The 19,546-nt window shown below is 35.7% G+C and overlaps 1 protein-coding gene across 1 annotated transcript in view; it reads left to right on the top strand.

Annotated features, from left to right (window-relative positions):
- LOC121411461 overlaps positions 1-19,546 on the top strand; it is a 50,804-nt gene that overhangs the window by 24,397 nt on the left and 6,861 nt on the right. Inside the window, exons 2-3 of the mRNA XM_041604213.1 lie at positions 14-87; positions 10,495-10,593. Of these exons, the coding sequence (XP_041460147.1) occupies positions 14-87; positions 10,495-10,593 (173 nt within the window). The remainder of the gene's footprint in view (positions 1-13; positions 88-10,494; positions 10,594-19,546) is intronic.

Below are 19,546 nucleotides of genomic sequence, written 5' to 3'. Positions count from 1 at the left end.
TTCATTTAAACAGTGGGTAAAAGGACACAGACAGAATCAGCTGGAGAAGAAGTCTTCGATTTTAATGTACCAGATGACTCCCAAAAGGTTAGTATGAATTAAGGCGCTGGTAGGCAAATGAGGGGGGGGGCTTAGGGAGCCATAGACTCCGCAAATTTTCACGACCAAGAAAAAAATATAAAGAGAAAGAAAAGGAAACTAAAAGCCTGGGAGACATGGAAAATGATGTTATTTTTTAAATATTATGTCAACTTTTTTTCAAAAATTAGATATTTGTTAATATTAAAAAAGGTCAAAATTTTTGCACTCTTGCTGTCAGCTTTAAAAGAAAATCACCATACGCCCCCATGTCTGGCCCCTTCATTATTTTTTTTTGTCCATAACGACACTCAATTAAGGAATCGTGATTTCTTTCAGCTGTGCGATCATCCTCCTATGATATTTTAATTTTTGTTGAACATTTGTTTTCCTTTAAAACGTCAGTTAATTTGTATCTGATTTCTTTGTCACGTCTTTGGATGGAAATGAAATACAGAACTGAATTGAATCAAATTTGTGTAAATGTATAGAACCCCTGAGCTGACATGGACATTGTTTATTTTCACAACACGTTCCCGTGCCGCAGCACCCCCAGGATATTTGGTTGGTATATGCTATAATGTATGTCATTATGCTATAAGAGCCACACCCCTTCTTCATTGTCTTTGTGGAGGAAATTAACAACATTCACTTTCATTCGGGAGGGAAGATCCTTTTGTAAATTATTATCATTATCTTTTCTTCTTTTGGCGTGTTAAAAATTTTCTTGACAAACTAGAACCCCCTTTTAGAAAATCGTTCCCATGCCACCGGGCAAAGAAAGATGTCGGGTAAAGAAGAAAATATGCTAACTACTCTATCCTTGTCATCCATATTTCAATAATGGTGATGATTATATGCAACATTATCATGATTTTTTAATACGAGTGTTTTTAAGCGCTGCATATCTCAAACCCGCGGCTTCAGCAGGCTACCGAGATGAAGCTACGAACGTTCATGTGATTAATCATGCCGGGTATCCATTTATTTCACCTGGGTGGAGAGTGGCGAATTGAAGATTAACGTACTGCCAAAGGACGTAAGTGCTGCGATGGGACTTAAATCCAGAACCTCGAGCTTTTCCAATTAAGACGCTTATCAAAATTCATCCTTTCCACCATTATCGTCTTTAATTTTATCTTTTTCTTTTTGATAGGCACGTTCACACTCTAAGTAGAGTTGCCAAAATATGTTTCTTTTAATAGTTCGATGTTTTTAACCAGTTTTGCATGCTTTAAATGTCTACATTGTATATACTCTACTTACACAATTCAGCACACACTTGATCGCAAAGTGCAATGATAATAAACCTTTTCAATTCAGTTCAATTCATTATACAGAACTTGTACTGTGTCGTCTTTAATTTTTCTCCTTTTTTTTTCTTCATTTTTTTTAGCTTGACATGATTATTATCATTATTGATACACTTAATATCTAAGAATTATTTTCTATGCTATCAATGGTATCGGTCTGAGTCGTGAGACTGTGTAAATGATAGGTCTTCTTTAAATTTGTTCAGATAGGGATTGTCTTTAACTACCGGTACATACTTTTAAAAAGGGGAACTCACGTCCTATATCAGCTATCATTTGGATTGAACAACCATTTCTTTTTTATTTACACATCCTGCTGTCCTTTTAAACGGTTGAGGTTTTGACGGAGGTGTCACTTGACCCTGTTATGTTTGTCATACTTAAATTAATGTTTAACACCTTTCCAGGACAACCCGAGGTAGTTGTAACATCTTGATGACAGCGGCAAAACAAACGGGTGAAATAATAATATCAAGCGAACCACCTCAACATTTTGCATGACATTTTACACAACTATCTCATATAACGGAAATACGATCGGCCTGATGTGATGTGATACAAAACTATAGGTGTATATTTGTTTGGTCGAGATATCTTTTCATGTTGGTGTCTGCTTTGCCAAGAGGTCCTCGTCGATGTGTTGAATGCACTCATGGCGTGAATTCTGGGCGAGAGGGTATCTGAATATAATTGCACACTTCTCCTCGCCCGTCGCTTATAACATTCTCACACATTATTAAGAGGTGTAGCGATCTCATAAAACCCTCCCAATCATTGGCAATAAAGCCCGCAGACTCGTAGTATTCATTTCATTTCATTAGCATTCCCTACCTTGAGTGGGTGCTTCTATGTTTTGGGTAGTTTTTCCCCATTTCACGTTTAGGAGATGGCGTTGATACCAACGCGAATCCGGTGACACGCGCACCATTCCTTTGATTTCCTTCACCTCTCAAAGGTGCCCCGCCAAGTCAAACATATTACGTTTCTTTCTCAAGGCTGCATGTCTTCTAGTGTTCGCCTCCTCAGCCCACCAACTTCTTAGACCCTGGTAAAAAAAAAAAAACGATGGGTTATGCAGTGTGCCGCCTCTTCAATGATATACTACCTTTCTATAATTTGATGGACAGCGACAGGACCAAAAACCTTTCTTTAAACCCATTCCACAAGCAAAAATAAAAAAGGAGATGGTAGTAAAACAGACAAGAGTCCTCAAGGTTGATTTGAAAATAAACCAAATCATCGATAGACCTATAAAGCTTTACGCTCACGTTTGTTAAACAATGGTGCTTTTAAACGAATTTGTCTTTTATGCGCTACCATAGCATGCCGAGAAAAATGAAGTGAAAGGCGAGAAAACGGCAATGTGCGATAAAGCTAGCCGCCAATGAAATGGCTAGCAAGCGTAGAAGATGCCTCTTCAGTCACGTATATAATGATCTCCACTTAAAGGGCTAGTTTACCCGGACAAAATATGTATTGTAAAAATAGCAGAAAATAATTAGAAAATATTGGAAAACGTTTGAGGAAAATTCATCAAAGAAAAAAAAAGTTAATAGAGTTTTAATTAGTTGATTTGTGATGTCACATGCGAGCAACTTTCCTACAAAAATATCGTTTGGTAGAAAACCAATGAAAAAACATTTTCTCAGAAAACTAAAACGATTTTTACCTTACCTTCAGTATATCAATAGACAAATCATTTCACCTATGTGGAATTAGCATTATTTTAATACTATATGGTTCAGTCAAGTTGGTCCTTATTGTCAAATCTTTAAAAAATGAAATATTTTATCATTCAAACAGTAAGAAACAAAAGAAATAGTGAGTGAGGGACATCATCGACTGTCTCATTTGTATGTCACTGAGTTATGCGTATATATATTTTTGTGAAAAATAGGCAAAACTTAAAACGTCATAATCTTTCTTATTTTACATCGGATTTTGATGTAATTTTCAGCGTTATGCTTGTTTGATTTTTTTTCATTAAATATTCAAATAAACATATATCTGGCGTAGACTTGACCTTCAAAGGTGAAACCAGAAACCATACGTGCCATATTAAGGACATAAACATCAGGGTCTAAATAAAGACCCAGCAAGTAATCACGCTCATTTTTCAATTTGATACATATAAAACATATTTGATCTTATTTACTTTTATATCGAAGAGTGATATGTCCTACTTGTTGCTTCGTCACTCTTCGCATGAGCCACCACCAATATAATACTTTGTCAATAAATTCAATATCAATTCAATTTGCTTAAACTACAAGTGTTCGTCGATTTCACTGTCCAGAATCCAGTTTGCACGCTTAAGTAAATGATTAGGTGGATACGTTCGCTATATAAATTCCTATCATTATTATTATTATCATTATCATTATCATTATTACTATCATCATCATCATTATTATTGTTATGAATAACATAGGACTTATATAGTGCACGTATCCACCTTGTTCGGTCCTCAAGGCGCTCCTATAATATTACCCCATTTACCTCACCTGAGTTGAGTGCAGCGCAATGTAGGTGAATTTCTTGCTGAAGGAAAACACACCATAGCTGGGAATCGAACCCACACCCATCAGATTATAAGTCGATAGTCTTAACCACTAGACCACGACGTCTCCACATATATCATATATACAGTATAATACACTCCCTTGATTCAATACCATGATGCGTACACTTGAAGTTAAGAAAAACATTGTTCCAGATTATTCACTTTCTTAATGTTCACAAAATGCATATTCACCTTAGGGTTATTTTTTTATTTTCAAAACTACGTACTTCATAATATTGCAGTGTATAGGTTCATTATTTTAAACGTGCTTAAGTTATCCAGTTTCAGATCAGAATATCAACAATTTTCTTCTCGCGCTTCGCGCTCGAATATTACGTCATATTCGGAGAATATCTAAAAAGTGGGATACTTTACGCAACCTTTATCATACCGATTGCATGGGCGGATTTTAAATATTGCAATGTTCTGAGAACTTTGATATCTAACAGTGGGTTGGTTACCTTTACCAAAACGATTAGCCGTCTTTTGATTATTGCGTCAGATTTGGAGAATTGGAATATCCCCAAAATTTGATACTTTCCGATACATTCATCATACCAATTGCATGTTTTGTTTGTGTGTATTTTTGGTTATTGCGTCTCAATTTACATATTTTGAATAGAATTGTGATATCTCACCAGTGGGATATTTTACTCTTATGAAATCGATTGAATGTCTTCTGAATATTACGTCACATTTGAAGAAGTTTGATATATTAGAAGTAGGATACATTCTATTCATTTCGTCAATCTGATCCGGAATTTGACTCTTCTCAAGAATGATTTGATCAATGGGCAAGTATTTTGATCGGCACCCTTCGCGCTGGTTTGGTCGATACACAAGAATCACTTACGGCGCACCTGCGGCTTTCCCCACCAGTGAAGGTGTACGGTGTCTTCAAGGGACAAACGAAAAAAAAATCAGGTGTGGAAGAACCATTGACACTCTAGGCCAATGAACTTGGTCACATTGAAGGAAATCTAGCCTGCCCCGGGTGCTTCGCAGTTCGAGGGGAGGAAGAAAGGACTGAGAATCAATCTTCTGTGTTTGAAATGCAAAACTTATCTCGAGCACCAATCAACTTTATCGGCACGATTAACATGATTAAGCAAGACACAGTTAGGTTGGACCAATGATTTTAGGAGACTTATTTTCTTGCTTATACACTCCATAGACTATTCAGTAAATACTGATGTTATTGATATTGATTAATAATTATGATACCCTCTTGTAAATAGAGTGTGATTATGTGCTCAACAGCAAAGTCGAGTGAATTCCCCAATACTACTTATAACTGCTGATCAAAAACATAAAGATATCATTTGGAAGGAAATTTCATGTTCAAATGTCATGATTGACAGTATTTATTTAGAACATTTACCTTTCTTCATTATAGGATATTTCTAATAGAAAAATACGTACCTGTTTAAACAAAGCAGGTTTAGAATCTCAGAAGATCTGTTTTGTTTTGTGGACAGAAAACAGATTTTAAAAAATAAGGTTATATCCTTGAAATCAATAACTGTCTGCATTTCATATTATGAATGAAGAAACTGTAATAAAGTAGGCACAACTCTCTCGTCAATATCATACGTATATTGTAATTTATCAAAACTGAGTTTTTGCTATGATTCCGTTTCATGGAGTCATATTTCTACAAATAATCTGAAAGTGTATTTCGATTATCCGAATGTATGGCAAGGACACATATTCAAGTATCCATATATTTATTAAATCTGTCGCTTTCGAATGAATGCGGAGCTGAAAGTCACTTTTATTCCATACCTTTTTAAATCCTTGCGTGTGTTGTATTATCTGACCTTGTTGTGCTATGCAGTGTTTCCCCTCTTACCACTTATTGGTCATTCAAGAACTCTATAATCAAAACTGAGTCATATCGATCTTGTATATATTTTTTGAATTATTAAAAAGCTCTCTTTAAGTCTCCATAATTTATCTCCATAATTCATTCAAAAGTTACAGGTTGTATTTAATCCGACAAGGTATTATATTTAGTAGCGCAATGAGCCAAATCTTTGTTGAAGGGGCCAGACATGTCGTATTGGGCAAAAAAAATATGAGATGAGAGCGAAGCGAGCGGAACAAAATGTTGACCCTTTTTATTCACACTAGTAAATCAAATTTGTGATAGATTCTGTCTCGATGTTTAGAAAATGATGTTATATTTCACTCTTTTCCTTTTCTTTTTTTTTTCTTTTTCTTTAGTTTTTCTTTATGGTCTTGAAAGTTTTGGGGTTTCATGGCTCCAAGCCCCCATCCGTACGTAGTGATAATTTTACCGAATCTTGTTTTCTTATTAACCTTTCTCATGTTTGCTCTACATATCTTTGTTCACTTGCTTTTACAGAAGTTATGATTTCATGAAATCTTGACGAAGCTATGTTGCCTTTGCATCTTCGTCAATAATAATTATGTATATTTGCATGATAAATGTCAAACATTAATCTGATTTTTTTTAATATATTTCATAATATGTTGCATGATACTCATTTCAACGAAGACAAATTGAGACTTGTATGAAGTAAATTGAATCCGAAGATACAGAATCGAAATTTACCTAACAATATGAGATCTATCTGTTAGGCTGTATTTGGTATATATTTTAGGGGGAGATGACTATACTGTCTGTAATTTAGATATTTATAAAACAGCGGATGGTATTGGATATTATCATTGAGTTTAATAATAAACTCGAGTGAAGATGAAAATAGGGGGAAAGTCACATTTATTGATCTCCAGTGCACTTCACACTTGAAGTGGTGTGTAGCAAACCGGATAACCGTTAAATCACAATATATCAGCTCAAGTGGGCTACAAATCCTGCTTGCTTGGCCGAATCAAAGATGAATTCTCTTTCGGCCATGTCACGATTTATGCATTATCGCTTCTTTTATCACTGACATCTGACAATAGCTATTGCGAAGAGGATTTAATTGATACAGTATTAATCATGCGCTAGCTCGAGAAAACAGTTTTGCCCCTCGTTCAAAGTCTATACCGAATATCCGTGTTAGCTGGTATCTTCCAAGTACCAATAACGCTGCATGACTCAGTATGCAAGCTTTTACTAAACAAATGACATCTTTTTTTATTAGTGTACGTGATGAGAGTGATATTTTGGCAACTGTCAAATATATTTATGATGAATGATGATGAGGAATTATTTTTAGTGTCGGAGATGTTGTATGGCGTTACATTATTTCAGCAATTTACTAGAGCTCCTGCATGACCCCATCAACATATAAAGTGCCTGCATTGTTTCCATCTCACTGAACACACTAAATTGGATCTCTGTACTCGCCATTTAGTTACACAATGCTTTTTGCAAAAATAGCTTTTCTCTCATTCGTCCTCTGAGGTTCGGAGTGTAAGGACAGTCCCATTTTGTGCTGTTACCTTGGTGAATTTCTTGAATTGTCTTTCTGGAATAATTTGCTTAGACTATAGGGAATATGTGATAATTTAGCGTCATTTGGATGTTGTGTGTGTGGGGGGGGGCGTGTGTGAGAGAGAGTGGGGTGCGTCTGTACACGCGTGCGGAGCGTGCCTATGTGAATTTATTTGAGTGAAATCTTGAATAAAACATGTTGATAAAATGTTTTTTTGCGTGTCATTGTACTTGTAAAAGATTCGGCAATTCAGCCCTTGGCTACGAATGAATTCTTCAATAAACCATTACCATTCACCATTTTCGATGGTGAGTGTGTTTGTGTGTATCAGAGGTGAAAATCCCCCAACCTGGCAACCGAGGACGTGCCGTAGTTCACATTATGCTCCCCTATTGACCAGATGCATATATTGCCACACACACACACGCACAAAATATCATCGGTTGCGTATATTTTTTTATGAAAGAACATGTCCTCGCTTTTCACCGCATGGGGGTGTGTTAAGTTCGTTGATTAGTGTGGGAGGGCGATGTATTATATGACGATGCAGATGAAGAGACGAAGAGTACATCTTCGCGAGATAATTAAGTTCCAACAACATGTTTTTGTTGGAACTTAATGCATTATTCTATCCCTCTCTTTTGTCTCTCTCTCTCTCTCTATATATATATGTCGTGAAAAAAATAAAGTAGTAAAAACAAGTGAAGAAAAGAAATAAAAACAATCCCCAAGGAATTCCTTTTCTAAAGCAATGATAGCTCTAGCTCTCTATTTTCAATCGTGTTGTTCTACAGGTAATTGTTAATGAGGTCACTTTGTGCACGCGAAAGGGAATAAGAGTATCATCTATTGATTCATTAAATAGCCTACAGTTGCTAATTTCAGACTAGAACATCTTCAAAATATTTTTTTCTAATTTTACGTCTGCCATTGTGTGTGTGTGTTTGTCTTTCTTAACACAAGAATATAATGATGAAAGATGAATAATAGTACAGATTAATTGATGCTATATACAGCCACATCAACGGGGCCAACCCCAGACCGATCAAAGCGAATGTGTTATTTCGAATGACATAATATCGGGTAGTTTGGATTCTGTTTCGTTTGTGTAACTGTAGCATAACTTAATGCGTTTCTTCACAATTGTTCTCGTTTCATTTCACAAGAGAGAGGGAAAACCAAATTAAGCATGTCTTTCTCTGTTAACGGGAGAGATTGCAATAAAAAAGAGTTATTTGAAAATCTAAAAGCATGTAGCAACTCGGCCACAGGTATATGAACTCCTGCGGGTTTCATAAAGCAGTTCGTAAGTTACAAATGGGTTTACGCTCGACTGGTGACGCTTTCATGTGAAAGATGATATATAAGTATAGAGCTCACTCAGCACCCGGGAACATGCTCAAATCGTGCATAAAGTTGAGTGTAACCCTACGAATGGCTTTATGAAACACCCACCGGGGTCCCGTGACACAAAGGTTGGCGATTGATTGCCAATTTCAAAGAACAATTTTGATTGGTTCATAGTCAGTCTACATAGCAAAGTGCGAATGCAACGAGGATCTTGATTGGTCATTTCATTTAGCGATTAATCGCTACCCTTTGTGTTACGGCGCCCTGAGGACCGTAACACAAAGGTTAGCAATTGATCGTAAGCTTGATTTTTTACGATTGATTGTACATTGTAGTCAATGGCACCAATCGTAGAAAAATGTTCTACGATCATTGCTAAGTTTTGTGTTACGGGACCAGGTGTTTATTAAGGTGGCTTGATGCAGTAGTATTCTATATTGATGTCTTTGATCAATAGATCGGGAAGGGAAATCATGAGATCAATATGTTCGATTACATGAGTACAAGTTTAGCATTGCCTCGGTGGCAGGAGATTGCATGTGAAGTATATTTATAACGCTAAATCACTGGCTTACAGATGGGTGGCTGCTGGTGGACGATGGACATCCCCACCCCCCCCCAAAAAAAATGAATAAATGAAATAAATCACGACGAAGAAAAAAAGGAGAAATAAAGGAAAGGGAAAGGATATATTATTTCGTTAATAGTATGTCAAAATATATGAAATGATATGGAGCAATTTTATTTACCTTATATATATTATATATATATATATATATTTCGAGGTTTGTCATATTTCGAAATGTTAGTAATAAAAGTATATAATGAATTCTTTTCCATCATTGTTTACATAATTTGATACTTATTCTACAAACCACATAAGGAATTTATTCCTTACCGACTTCCCATTGAATAGCTTTGAAATGATGGAAAGTGGTATTATAAATTTTACCACTAATTTGATTTTGAAAAACTCTACACCACGGGCAATGAAAATATTGAGATAAGTAAAGTTGGATATAGAGAGGTGTACCGATAATTCAATGTGTGTGCTATATATACATTATTTTTTTTCACAAGCGTAATGACAATAAAGCGATGGGCATTTTGTATATTTCGATAACTTAGCACATGAATCATTTTTTTTTAGTTTTGAATCTTGGACAAAAATATCATATGGCTTCAATATGAGAAATAGCTCTTGACTTCATAACCTTAATAAGGCTTGTTAACCTTTTGCACCCTTTTTAGAAGTACCGAACTATTAGTAGTATACGTAGAAATCAAAGATAAATTTGCTCCTGTTTATATAAAATTTTGTAGTCCGATGTATAAATTTCCTCTGAAACACAGTGCAATAATGGAAGTAACATAAATTGCAGCCTACAAAGTCCCAGGCAATGACTTGCTCAAAGAAAATCTCTCTCATTAACGGCGGCAAGTATCATTTTGCTAGTGATGATTCCGGGTCCACTTGTTGATCAAAGATTCAACCAGGATCTGTGCACGTAGACTAAATGGAAAAGTACCCACCCTCCAAAAAAGAATCATGATAATACGTTTAGGGCGATAATAATGAATAATAATAATGAATAAAAAGATAAAATAAATTTTAAAAAATAAATTATAAAATAGAAAAATGAAATAAAATAAGATAAAATTGAATGAAATAAGAATAAAAATAATTTTATGAATGAATATAATAAATGAAATGATAATAACAAATATGACGATTAATTACATAGCAATAACAGATGTATGATTTCTTTCCTCTTTTCAGACTGAGACTGGAGCGTTTGATTTTAGTAAATCGTCAACATATCCTCTCGATGCGCTCTTCATGAGAATGACCCCCGAATGGCAACAGATTATCATCAAGGTAAGCAGCTCACAATTCAACATTCATATAACTGGGGGTTTCACAAAGATTTAAGTATGACCAACGAACGTAGAGGGCAGCAACACACAAGCGTGTTGCTCTAAGGAAGGTCAACTCGATACGCGCATGCAACTGAGCTGCGCGCATGTTTTATTGTTCATGACAACGAAATCAAATGCCGATCAAATACAACAACAAATTAGTAGTGATCAAGAAACGAATATGAAAGAATATGACTACAACGATATCAAAGATAACATTAAAAAAATATGTTGAGGGATATACATAAATATGAAAACATACTTTGATATTTAAAACTTTACAAATGCAAGTTTCAGGAAACTAAAATCATTACCAAATCGGTGATTGTTGTTATCAGCGATTTCACCAGACGGCTGAATTAGGTGATTTGCGCCGAGACGATTTTGTGACCACTCGCAAAGCATTTCGGGATTGAATATGTCCCCCTTATTTTCTCAGGGCTCTTCGCTGAACCCATCATCATTCTATCCTTAAGCTACATTATGCTCCGTCGTCTGCTTAGATTTCAACCCCCTAGTCTAGCACTGGTACTTGTTCTGCTAGGCGTCGATCAGCATTTATCTGCAGTCCATATAGGCCGTGACTCATTTATTTATTTATTTATTAGAGCAGGCAGCAATGCCAATGGGTATTAAAAAAAATAATTCACGTATCTACCAATAATATGTTATCATTTCTTTTCACCATTGTCCCCAAAACTTATAAATTTAGAAATACATTCCAATCAGTAATAAGTGAAGTCCACATCTAACCTAGATCTTGATCATGTTGATCGATAGACCAAAAGCTTCAGTCTCTGTATTTTGTTGCTCTGCTGAACTGCGCTGGCTCACTCACCGATAGAGATTATAGTAAAATGTCAGAAATTGTTGAATAAATCCCAAGAAACGACGGTTATTCCTGTCTAGTTGATCGATAGACCCAAGTCTAAAGATCTAACTTTATTTGTCTAACTAGACAAATGCTCTGACCAGTCTCGATCTGTTTGTTGAAGATGTTGTTCCACACTGGATATCTAAGTAGATCTAGAATATATATAGATCTAGCACGACTAGTCTATGCAACAATAAAAAAATACTAAAATAATAATAAACTCAAAACAGATGAATTCCACATTGTCTTTTATAGTACAGGACGCCTAAATCATTTGAGGTTGGTCCATGCAAGCTAAGTTTGGTTCAATTAAGGCCAGCCTGCATGGGCTAGCCGCTAGGAGTAGGAGGTTATGATTTTTTTAGTCCGTACGTTAAATGCCTACAGGGTAAAATCTAGATCTAGAACTAGAAGATTTAATGGTTGACAAGTTACCGTTAGGCCTTACCGTTAGGCATGAGAATTAAAATTCAGTTAGATAATGCATAAAAATAAAATCACGACGAGCTTAGTCACTTTGCTCTTTCACTTTCGAAATTTCTCCAAAAAAAAATACGCGTTCTGCCAGCCAAGCCCAGGCCATGCAGGCCCAGGAAAATTTACCAATTCTTGCAATATGGCAAACAAATTATGTAAAAGTCTTTGATTGCACAGAATCAATGGTCAAATTAAGATATGGATGCTGTCTATCAAATCTACTTTCTGCCCAAAATCATAAATTAAGATGGTGTATAATATCCAGCTCCCATTTCTTCTAGTCTAGGCCTAGATCTAAGTATAACTAAGGTTAAGTCTAACGCAAAACGATGATGGCACTCTGCAAACGATGTAACATTGCAATCAATTTCCCAGAATTGGCTGATTTTTCTTAGAAATTATTGAAGAAAACCAGGGAAAATGTGAATAGGTTTAATTTTATTCAAGCTTTAATTTGGCTTTGGAAGTTTGGTTGCTCAATGATTATCGACCTTCGACGCGACGCAGCGCCTGGCTGTGCAGCTCAGCTGCAGCGCAGCCAATGCAATGCATCCGATGCATGGGTTTTTTTTTCGCCGTCCATAGTCTCGGACTCGAAGTTGAAATTTATACCCGGATTTCGGGGTTTAGGCGCCTTGTATTAAGATTTATAGACTTAAAAGTCAAATGCAAATTAAAATTTGAAATCTGACCTTGAACAATCATCGTTGATAAACTTCAGCCCTGAAGCGATTGCACTTCAAATCAGACCAGGCAAATTAGACGTCATTGTGTATGTTGCTAGAAGATCTATGACGAGTCGACTGAAGCCCCAGCGCATCATTAACGTTACTAGTAGCTACGCGACCGGCCCAGACTCGGCGCACCCAGGCCAGAAAAATGACCTCGATTATTACGATGGTTGTCTATGCATTTATTAGTGGTGCAGCGAAATTCAGCAGAGGAAAATAAGAGATAAGAGGTATCCTCGTCATAGACTTAATATTCCAAAATGAGAAAAAATGTCAATATCATGATTATTTAAGCTAAATAATTTCTTTAAAAATAAAAGTAATATTTTTAATATTTCTAGCTAGAATAACCGACGTAATAATTGTTCATTAAAAATATTTAAAATTAACAAATGAAAAAAAATCAACTCGACAAATTTCCGAAAAGTCCCCCTTATTTTTTAGAGTGGTCACAAAATTCGAGCGGAGTTGACCTTCCTTAGAGCAACACGCTTGTGTGTTGCTGCCCTCTACGTTCGTTGGTATGACTTAAGTCGCACTTAAATGCCGACGCGTACAAGATATGCAACGCGCGATCTCATTGATAGATACGCATTGGTGCGCGTCCTCTTGAGACGATCTGACCAATACGGTCAAGCCTTTCATACCGTACGCAACCCGGCATTTAAGTGCGACTCTAAGTCATACTTAAATCTTTGTGAAACACCCCCCTGATATCACAACTACTACTAATCATGATATTAATGCTTCTTATTATGATAATAACAATAAAAGCAGTATTGATAATAAATATGATGATGAAGATAATAAATGATATTATTAATCGTCATAATGATGATGATGATGATAATGATATACTGCTAATATTAAGGATAATTATGAATAAGAAAAGCAAAAACAAAAAGAAAAGGTGAGTTTTAGAGACAAATTCCTTGAAGTAAAATTTCAAAAGGAAGAGGCCTTATTATTGTATACTATACCTTGGTAAGAAAACCAATGATGTAACCGAATTTATAAACATTGAAAGTACTTCAAAGTTTTCGTTACAAGGCAGACAACCCACCGCGATGTACCGATTAATAACTTTTGGTTAACCACTATATGCCTTTCTTGAACATTCATGTGACTTAAACAATTAATCATTTATTTCATATTCAGTCCATGTTCATAAGTTAATTTTAAACTCAATTGTCAGGTCTTATTCGAACATAATTTATTACACGTTATTGCGTTTGAATCGTGATTAATTGCCCTCTTCTCTTTTTTTTACTTCCTGGTTTTAAAGTAATGTTCTTTACAAAATCCATGGCTTTATGAGAGACAATCACCTTTTAAACTATTTTTTGAATAATTGTCTATTTTGTTGCTTCTTATCGATGAGCTGTTAAACATTAAATATTTTTGTTTATCCTTTTGAAAAATGTTCAATATCGATCATTATTACTTACAAACTTAAGAAAGATAAAACATTGGATGAAAAAGAATAGCGTATAAAAATAGCCAACATATTTCCGAAATATATGGAAACTTAAATAGTTTAAGGTACATTTTTTAAAATGTCATATTATCATTGTATTATCATTAAGATTATCATTATACTACTACCACTTCTATTATTATCATCATCATCATTATTATTACTCTTACTATCATCATTTACAATAAATATTAATATCATTGCTATTGTCATAATCATCTACTTTACAATATTACTTCTTTTACGTTTACTAGTACAACTACTTCTACTACTATTACCCATTATATTATTAATGCGTATATATTCTATTTCTTCCAGTAAGATTCAATGAACGTCTTCATAATTTTAGGGGGGGTGAAGTTTCGAAAAAGGACAGTTTATTTTGTTTTGATTCGTTACGAAAAAGAGCTTAGTTTTTCAGTCAGCATGGTCAGTATTAGAGTTCAAAGGCAAAACCCGGACATAACATTTTACTCAAAACTCGCAATTCACTTTTTTCTTCAGGACTTGCAGCAATGGTTAGGATGTCACCCGATTTGTTTATTTCCCTCCTTCCACACTTTTCCCTTTCTTCCACGCATATTTTTTTCAAATCTCTCTCAGTACTTATGATTCTGCTGAACACTTGATGAGGTTGTCTCTTTGTCCACGCCACTTTCGTTTATTGCCAGTTGGTATAGAAAATTACCGAAATTGGAATGATTTGGAAGTGGATGTCTGTCCATTTTATCCGCTCGTCAGAGGCGTTCTGCTTGCGGACCTGTAGCCATGCGCGTCTAATGCCTGCCTTGTCAACATTGCGAAACAGTCAGACTCGTGACCCGACTAAAAATTGTTCCAATAAAATATTGGCAGTTGGATTGTATACGCCAGACTAGCATCCATTCGTTAGTTCCGCTCCTGTGATTGAAGGTAGATCTGAAAGTTATTGTGGAAGATTACACGGTGTACATCAATCAAAATTGAGCACTTTCCTGAATATGTATGAAAGGTGTTTACACTTTAACACCTCATTCTTTAAGAGAGCCAGTGAGAAGTAGGCCTAGATGATAACGCCCAAAATGATCAAAGTCTGAATTTTTTTATTTCTCAGGTAAGAGGAAAATATTATCAACCCACTTGAAGAAGTGTTCATGGTTTCCTTATGAATATGAAACCTTAATAGCGTTTTGGAAAGTATATAACACAATAAAGGAATTCTATCCGGCATGTTGGCATATTGACATGTCAATTAATTTGTGATTATAGAAATATAAACTAAAGAGGGAAAGAAAAAATCAGGACATGAATGCATGCAACTCTAGCCGATATCGGACACAATCGACCCAATGTCTTAAAATGTAAACAATAAGTAAAAGCGGTTGTGATTGTGTTGTATTATCAGTTTGAGTAAACTGGTAATGCCTTTTTCATCACTTTAGACTCTCTCACGAAAATGAAACGTTTTATTGGTGTACTTGATTGGTTCGATATTTGCTAAATACCCTCATATCCTAAAATATCCTATAATGATTCAGTTATCCGATGAAGATTTCGTTATGTTTAATTCACTGCTAGTTGATAAAGAGTTTTCCTCGAAGGCCTCGGAACGGAAGGCATTGTACATCTAACTTGCCAAATTAGCCTGAATTTGATGTCATCAAAGTAATAAGGGATGTGTATTTTCGTCAAGATTGCAAAATGAAACTAAGCCGATAAGCCAGTTCGGAGATACAATTTGAGCATGTACAGAGTAAGGAAATTAGTACAAAATTCTAATACCCACTGATATGGAAACTTTAAGGGGATAATTTCAATGGGCTTGCAACTAGTTCGCGACTTGCTTGAAACTCCAGATTTAGCTAGTTACAGCGAAATCTCAGCGACGTCTCCGAGACATCACCTATAAGAATTATTGAGTTTCCGATGAGGGGCAAGATATCGAACATGCTAAATTTTCAAATTTTCAACAAAAAAAAAGAGACTTTCTTCAGTCTCCGCGACGTCTCCGAGACATCTCCATCTACTGCAGAGACACCAAAGAGAATAATTATCACATCCCCGAATGCTGAGACGTTTCCTTGCGACGTCTCTTTGCGACTTCGCAGAGACCTCTCAGAGACGCAGCGGAGACATACGGGAGACCAGGGGGGCGTTTCATGAAAGGACTTGTCGGACGTTTTATCCGACAGTTTTCATAGTAACAATGCCTCTCAGCCAATCAAAATCATGGAAAGATGTCAGATCTGACAACATGTCGGATGAAAATATTGATGAAACGCTCCCCAGAAAGACTGATAAGACCTACTTTGAGGCCAACGAAAGGAGCCGTCTCTGCGACACATCAGAGACGTCTCCAGACAAGGTGACAGACACAGTTTCCAGACAGTCGCGGAGATGTTGCTGCAAAAGTCTCCAAGTAGTCGGTGTGAAGTCTCGTAGACTTACAGTTAATTGCAGTGATGTTTCAGAAATGTATTCGATGTCTCACCTATTACTTGGAGATTTGCAACAATATCCAAACGATTGTCGGGAAAAGTGCTTGTAACCTTGTCTCGATACGTCCCCGCGAAGTCGCATTTTTGACACATGCGCATCAACCTTAACCATCACCAATATTTTTTTTTATTTGTTTCTGCTCATAAATTTTTAATACAAAGTTATTGCCAGGGTGCAATTCTCCTTTAAATAATATTTGTTGAATGGATACAAGATTCCCATATTTTGCTCCCCATCTTTCGATCGGGCCAGATTTCGCGAATATGTCGTCCATTTCTCGAATTTGAATTCTCGAAACTTCTCGAATTTGAATTGTCCGCACATCTTTTTACTGAAGCATCTATTGGATTGCGGAATAGAGTTCTACAAGGCTCATTTTTTGCTACAATGACATCAGAAGAGCTAGGTCATATGAAAAGGGAAATTAAAGATTGTCGCAGAGGTTATAACGTCATACATGTTGTATGGTTTTAAGCCGTCACGTCCTTTATTCATGAGGCATATGGCTTTCCGGAAATGTATATTGTACTGAAATTGAGCCATACAAAAAGAATCAACATTATAGCCTTATAATTAAGTGCACGCCATCTTTATCAAACTATACTGTTATTCCAAACGTGTACATAAACCTACTTGAAAAAACCGTACATTACACACATATCGTCAGTAACAGCTTTATTAATAAATGAATAAAATAAGTGAATGAAAACAGAAAAATTATACCAACGTTAAACCCGCGCAGTCTTTGGGGCTCAGAGCGCTCGCCTCATGAACTGAGGTCGTGAGCTCGATCTCCGTTTAAATCATACCCGAGACTAGAGGGAGAACTAAAACGATAACCTGTTCTGATTAATCCACAAATATGATAATCCAAATAATCCGAATTGGCTGGCAAGGAGTTCTTTATTTTAAGTCCACAAGGCTGGCGACGATGAAATTGGTGTTAAAACGCGATGGATAATTAAAGTCACTGTAGTCATGGTAGTGGTTGAGCGCCCGCCTCATGAACAGATCGGTCGTGGGTTCGATCTCCGTTTGAGTCATACTCAAGACTTAAAAAATGGACCTAATATAATGTATAATGGAGAACAGCTCATAACAGACAAAACTATCCATCCGTTTTGTATATTTTGTTGTTTTTACACCAAAAATAAATGCTATTAGAAAAAATCATGGTATTCATTTTTAGCATAGCAATAGAGATAACCGAATACCATCACATTTTGACATGACAGTCTGATATAGATAATTCATGATTTGTAGGTCTGAATAGTCATGTAGGTCAATTTCGTACTTTGCCAAATACCCAGTTAAATCACAAAAGCATGCAGAGGATCAATTCACGGGAAAGGTAAAATTATCACGTTAAATGGATCTTGGTTTGAGAAAGAAAGTATTATCCCCGGGGAAGATACTTAGTTCTAGCGTGATGTGATGTTTTTTTTTATTCTAAACCCCCACCAAAGGCCTTATCATCTTCAACCTGCAATGTAATTAAATCAAACAATTCAGGATGCTTCACCTGGTAATTATGGCGGCCGAATAATAGTAATTCTTCGCACGTTTTGTTTAATTGATTTCTATGGAAATTTTTTACTTCTTTGGGGGAGGGGCGGGGCTCGCTCACTTTTCTCTCTTACGACCTTAGCAAGGTTTAGAGTAGTATGAGAAGCATAATCCCACTTAATTGTGTAGGCCCTACCCCTCCTTGAAATAATATTGTTTAAATTATTTTTGTCCTCTCTGTCTGTATGTGTGTGTGGGGTGTGTTTGTATATGTATAATGAATATTTTCTTCGTTCATTTATATGTGTACAGGGCCCATACAAGCTATGCATTCTTTGGGGGCTTTCGATTACTAACCTCTTATTCGTTATTTTAAGTTCAAGACATTGATAACGTATAAAATAAATATAATGTGTACAATAAGAGACTATATAGGTCCAACGTTCTTGTATGTATGTATGTATCTGTTTTACATGAGTTTTTAATTGAAAATAAATGAGTAAATTTTGATTTAATTCTTAGAAGGATTTTTTTAACATGCCTGTAAGGGTGCACAATACATAAATTTTCATTTCATTTTCAAAATGTGCATATCTACGAAATGCAGAGTTCCAGATTCCCTTTAATTGAGAAATGAATGCATTCCCACATTCTAAAGCAACTCAGAATCATTTTTTTCTAGTTACCATGGGAACGCCCACAAAAAACGAGGGATGAATGGGTTGAGATTCAAAGAGCCATGGTGAGATTTCCTGCCAATCCATTGAGAAAGTAAATGGTAATTGTGATATTGGTATGGTAACAACCAATCTTAATTGGATAATGAAGGATTGGCGCGCAGGGCTGAGAGTGATTGGGCTTATTACATTCGTCACGAAATAAACCAGCAAATAATTGGATAAAGAAAGACAAATTATTTATCATTTCTGTCCAGATTTATAGACAGTTTGCATTGTCCTCTTATCAGTCTAGAGCCTAGTTATTCTTCCTTCATAATTTGAATGTTATTCTGGAAGTAGAGGAGCCTCAGACCTTTTTAAAGTGAGGGGGGATATTTACAAAATAGCAAGTTTGAGAGAATGGTACTTCTGTAGGGTGAAAAGGGGGATTAAAGTAGGATAAATATGAGTTATTTTACCTTTGATGCATGATTGATTTATTTTCTTATACAAGCTGCTTTCTTATTGTCAGTCGAGAATTCCAAATCTCATTATCTTGTATTAATAAATATGCTTCGCATTTTACTCGATATAAGAAATAATATTTGAAAATTTTGATATATATATAAAAAAAAAACAGAATTCACTAGAAAATGAAGCTTTTTTTTGTTCCCGAAAAAAATTTGACAAGCAAAAATAGTAGGAAAAAG

The sequence above is a fragment of the Lytechinus variegatus genome, chromosome 3 (assembly GCF_018143015.1).
Source record: "Lytechinus variegatus isolate NC3 chromosome 3, Lvar_3.0, whole genome shotgun sequence".
Lineage (NCBI taxonomy): Eukaryota > Metazoa > Echinodermata > Echinoidea > Temnopleuroida > Toxopneustidae > Lytechinus > Lytechinus variegatus.
This window is presented reverse-complemented; position numbering and strand designations above follow the sequence as displayed.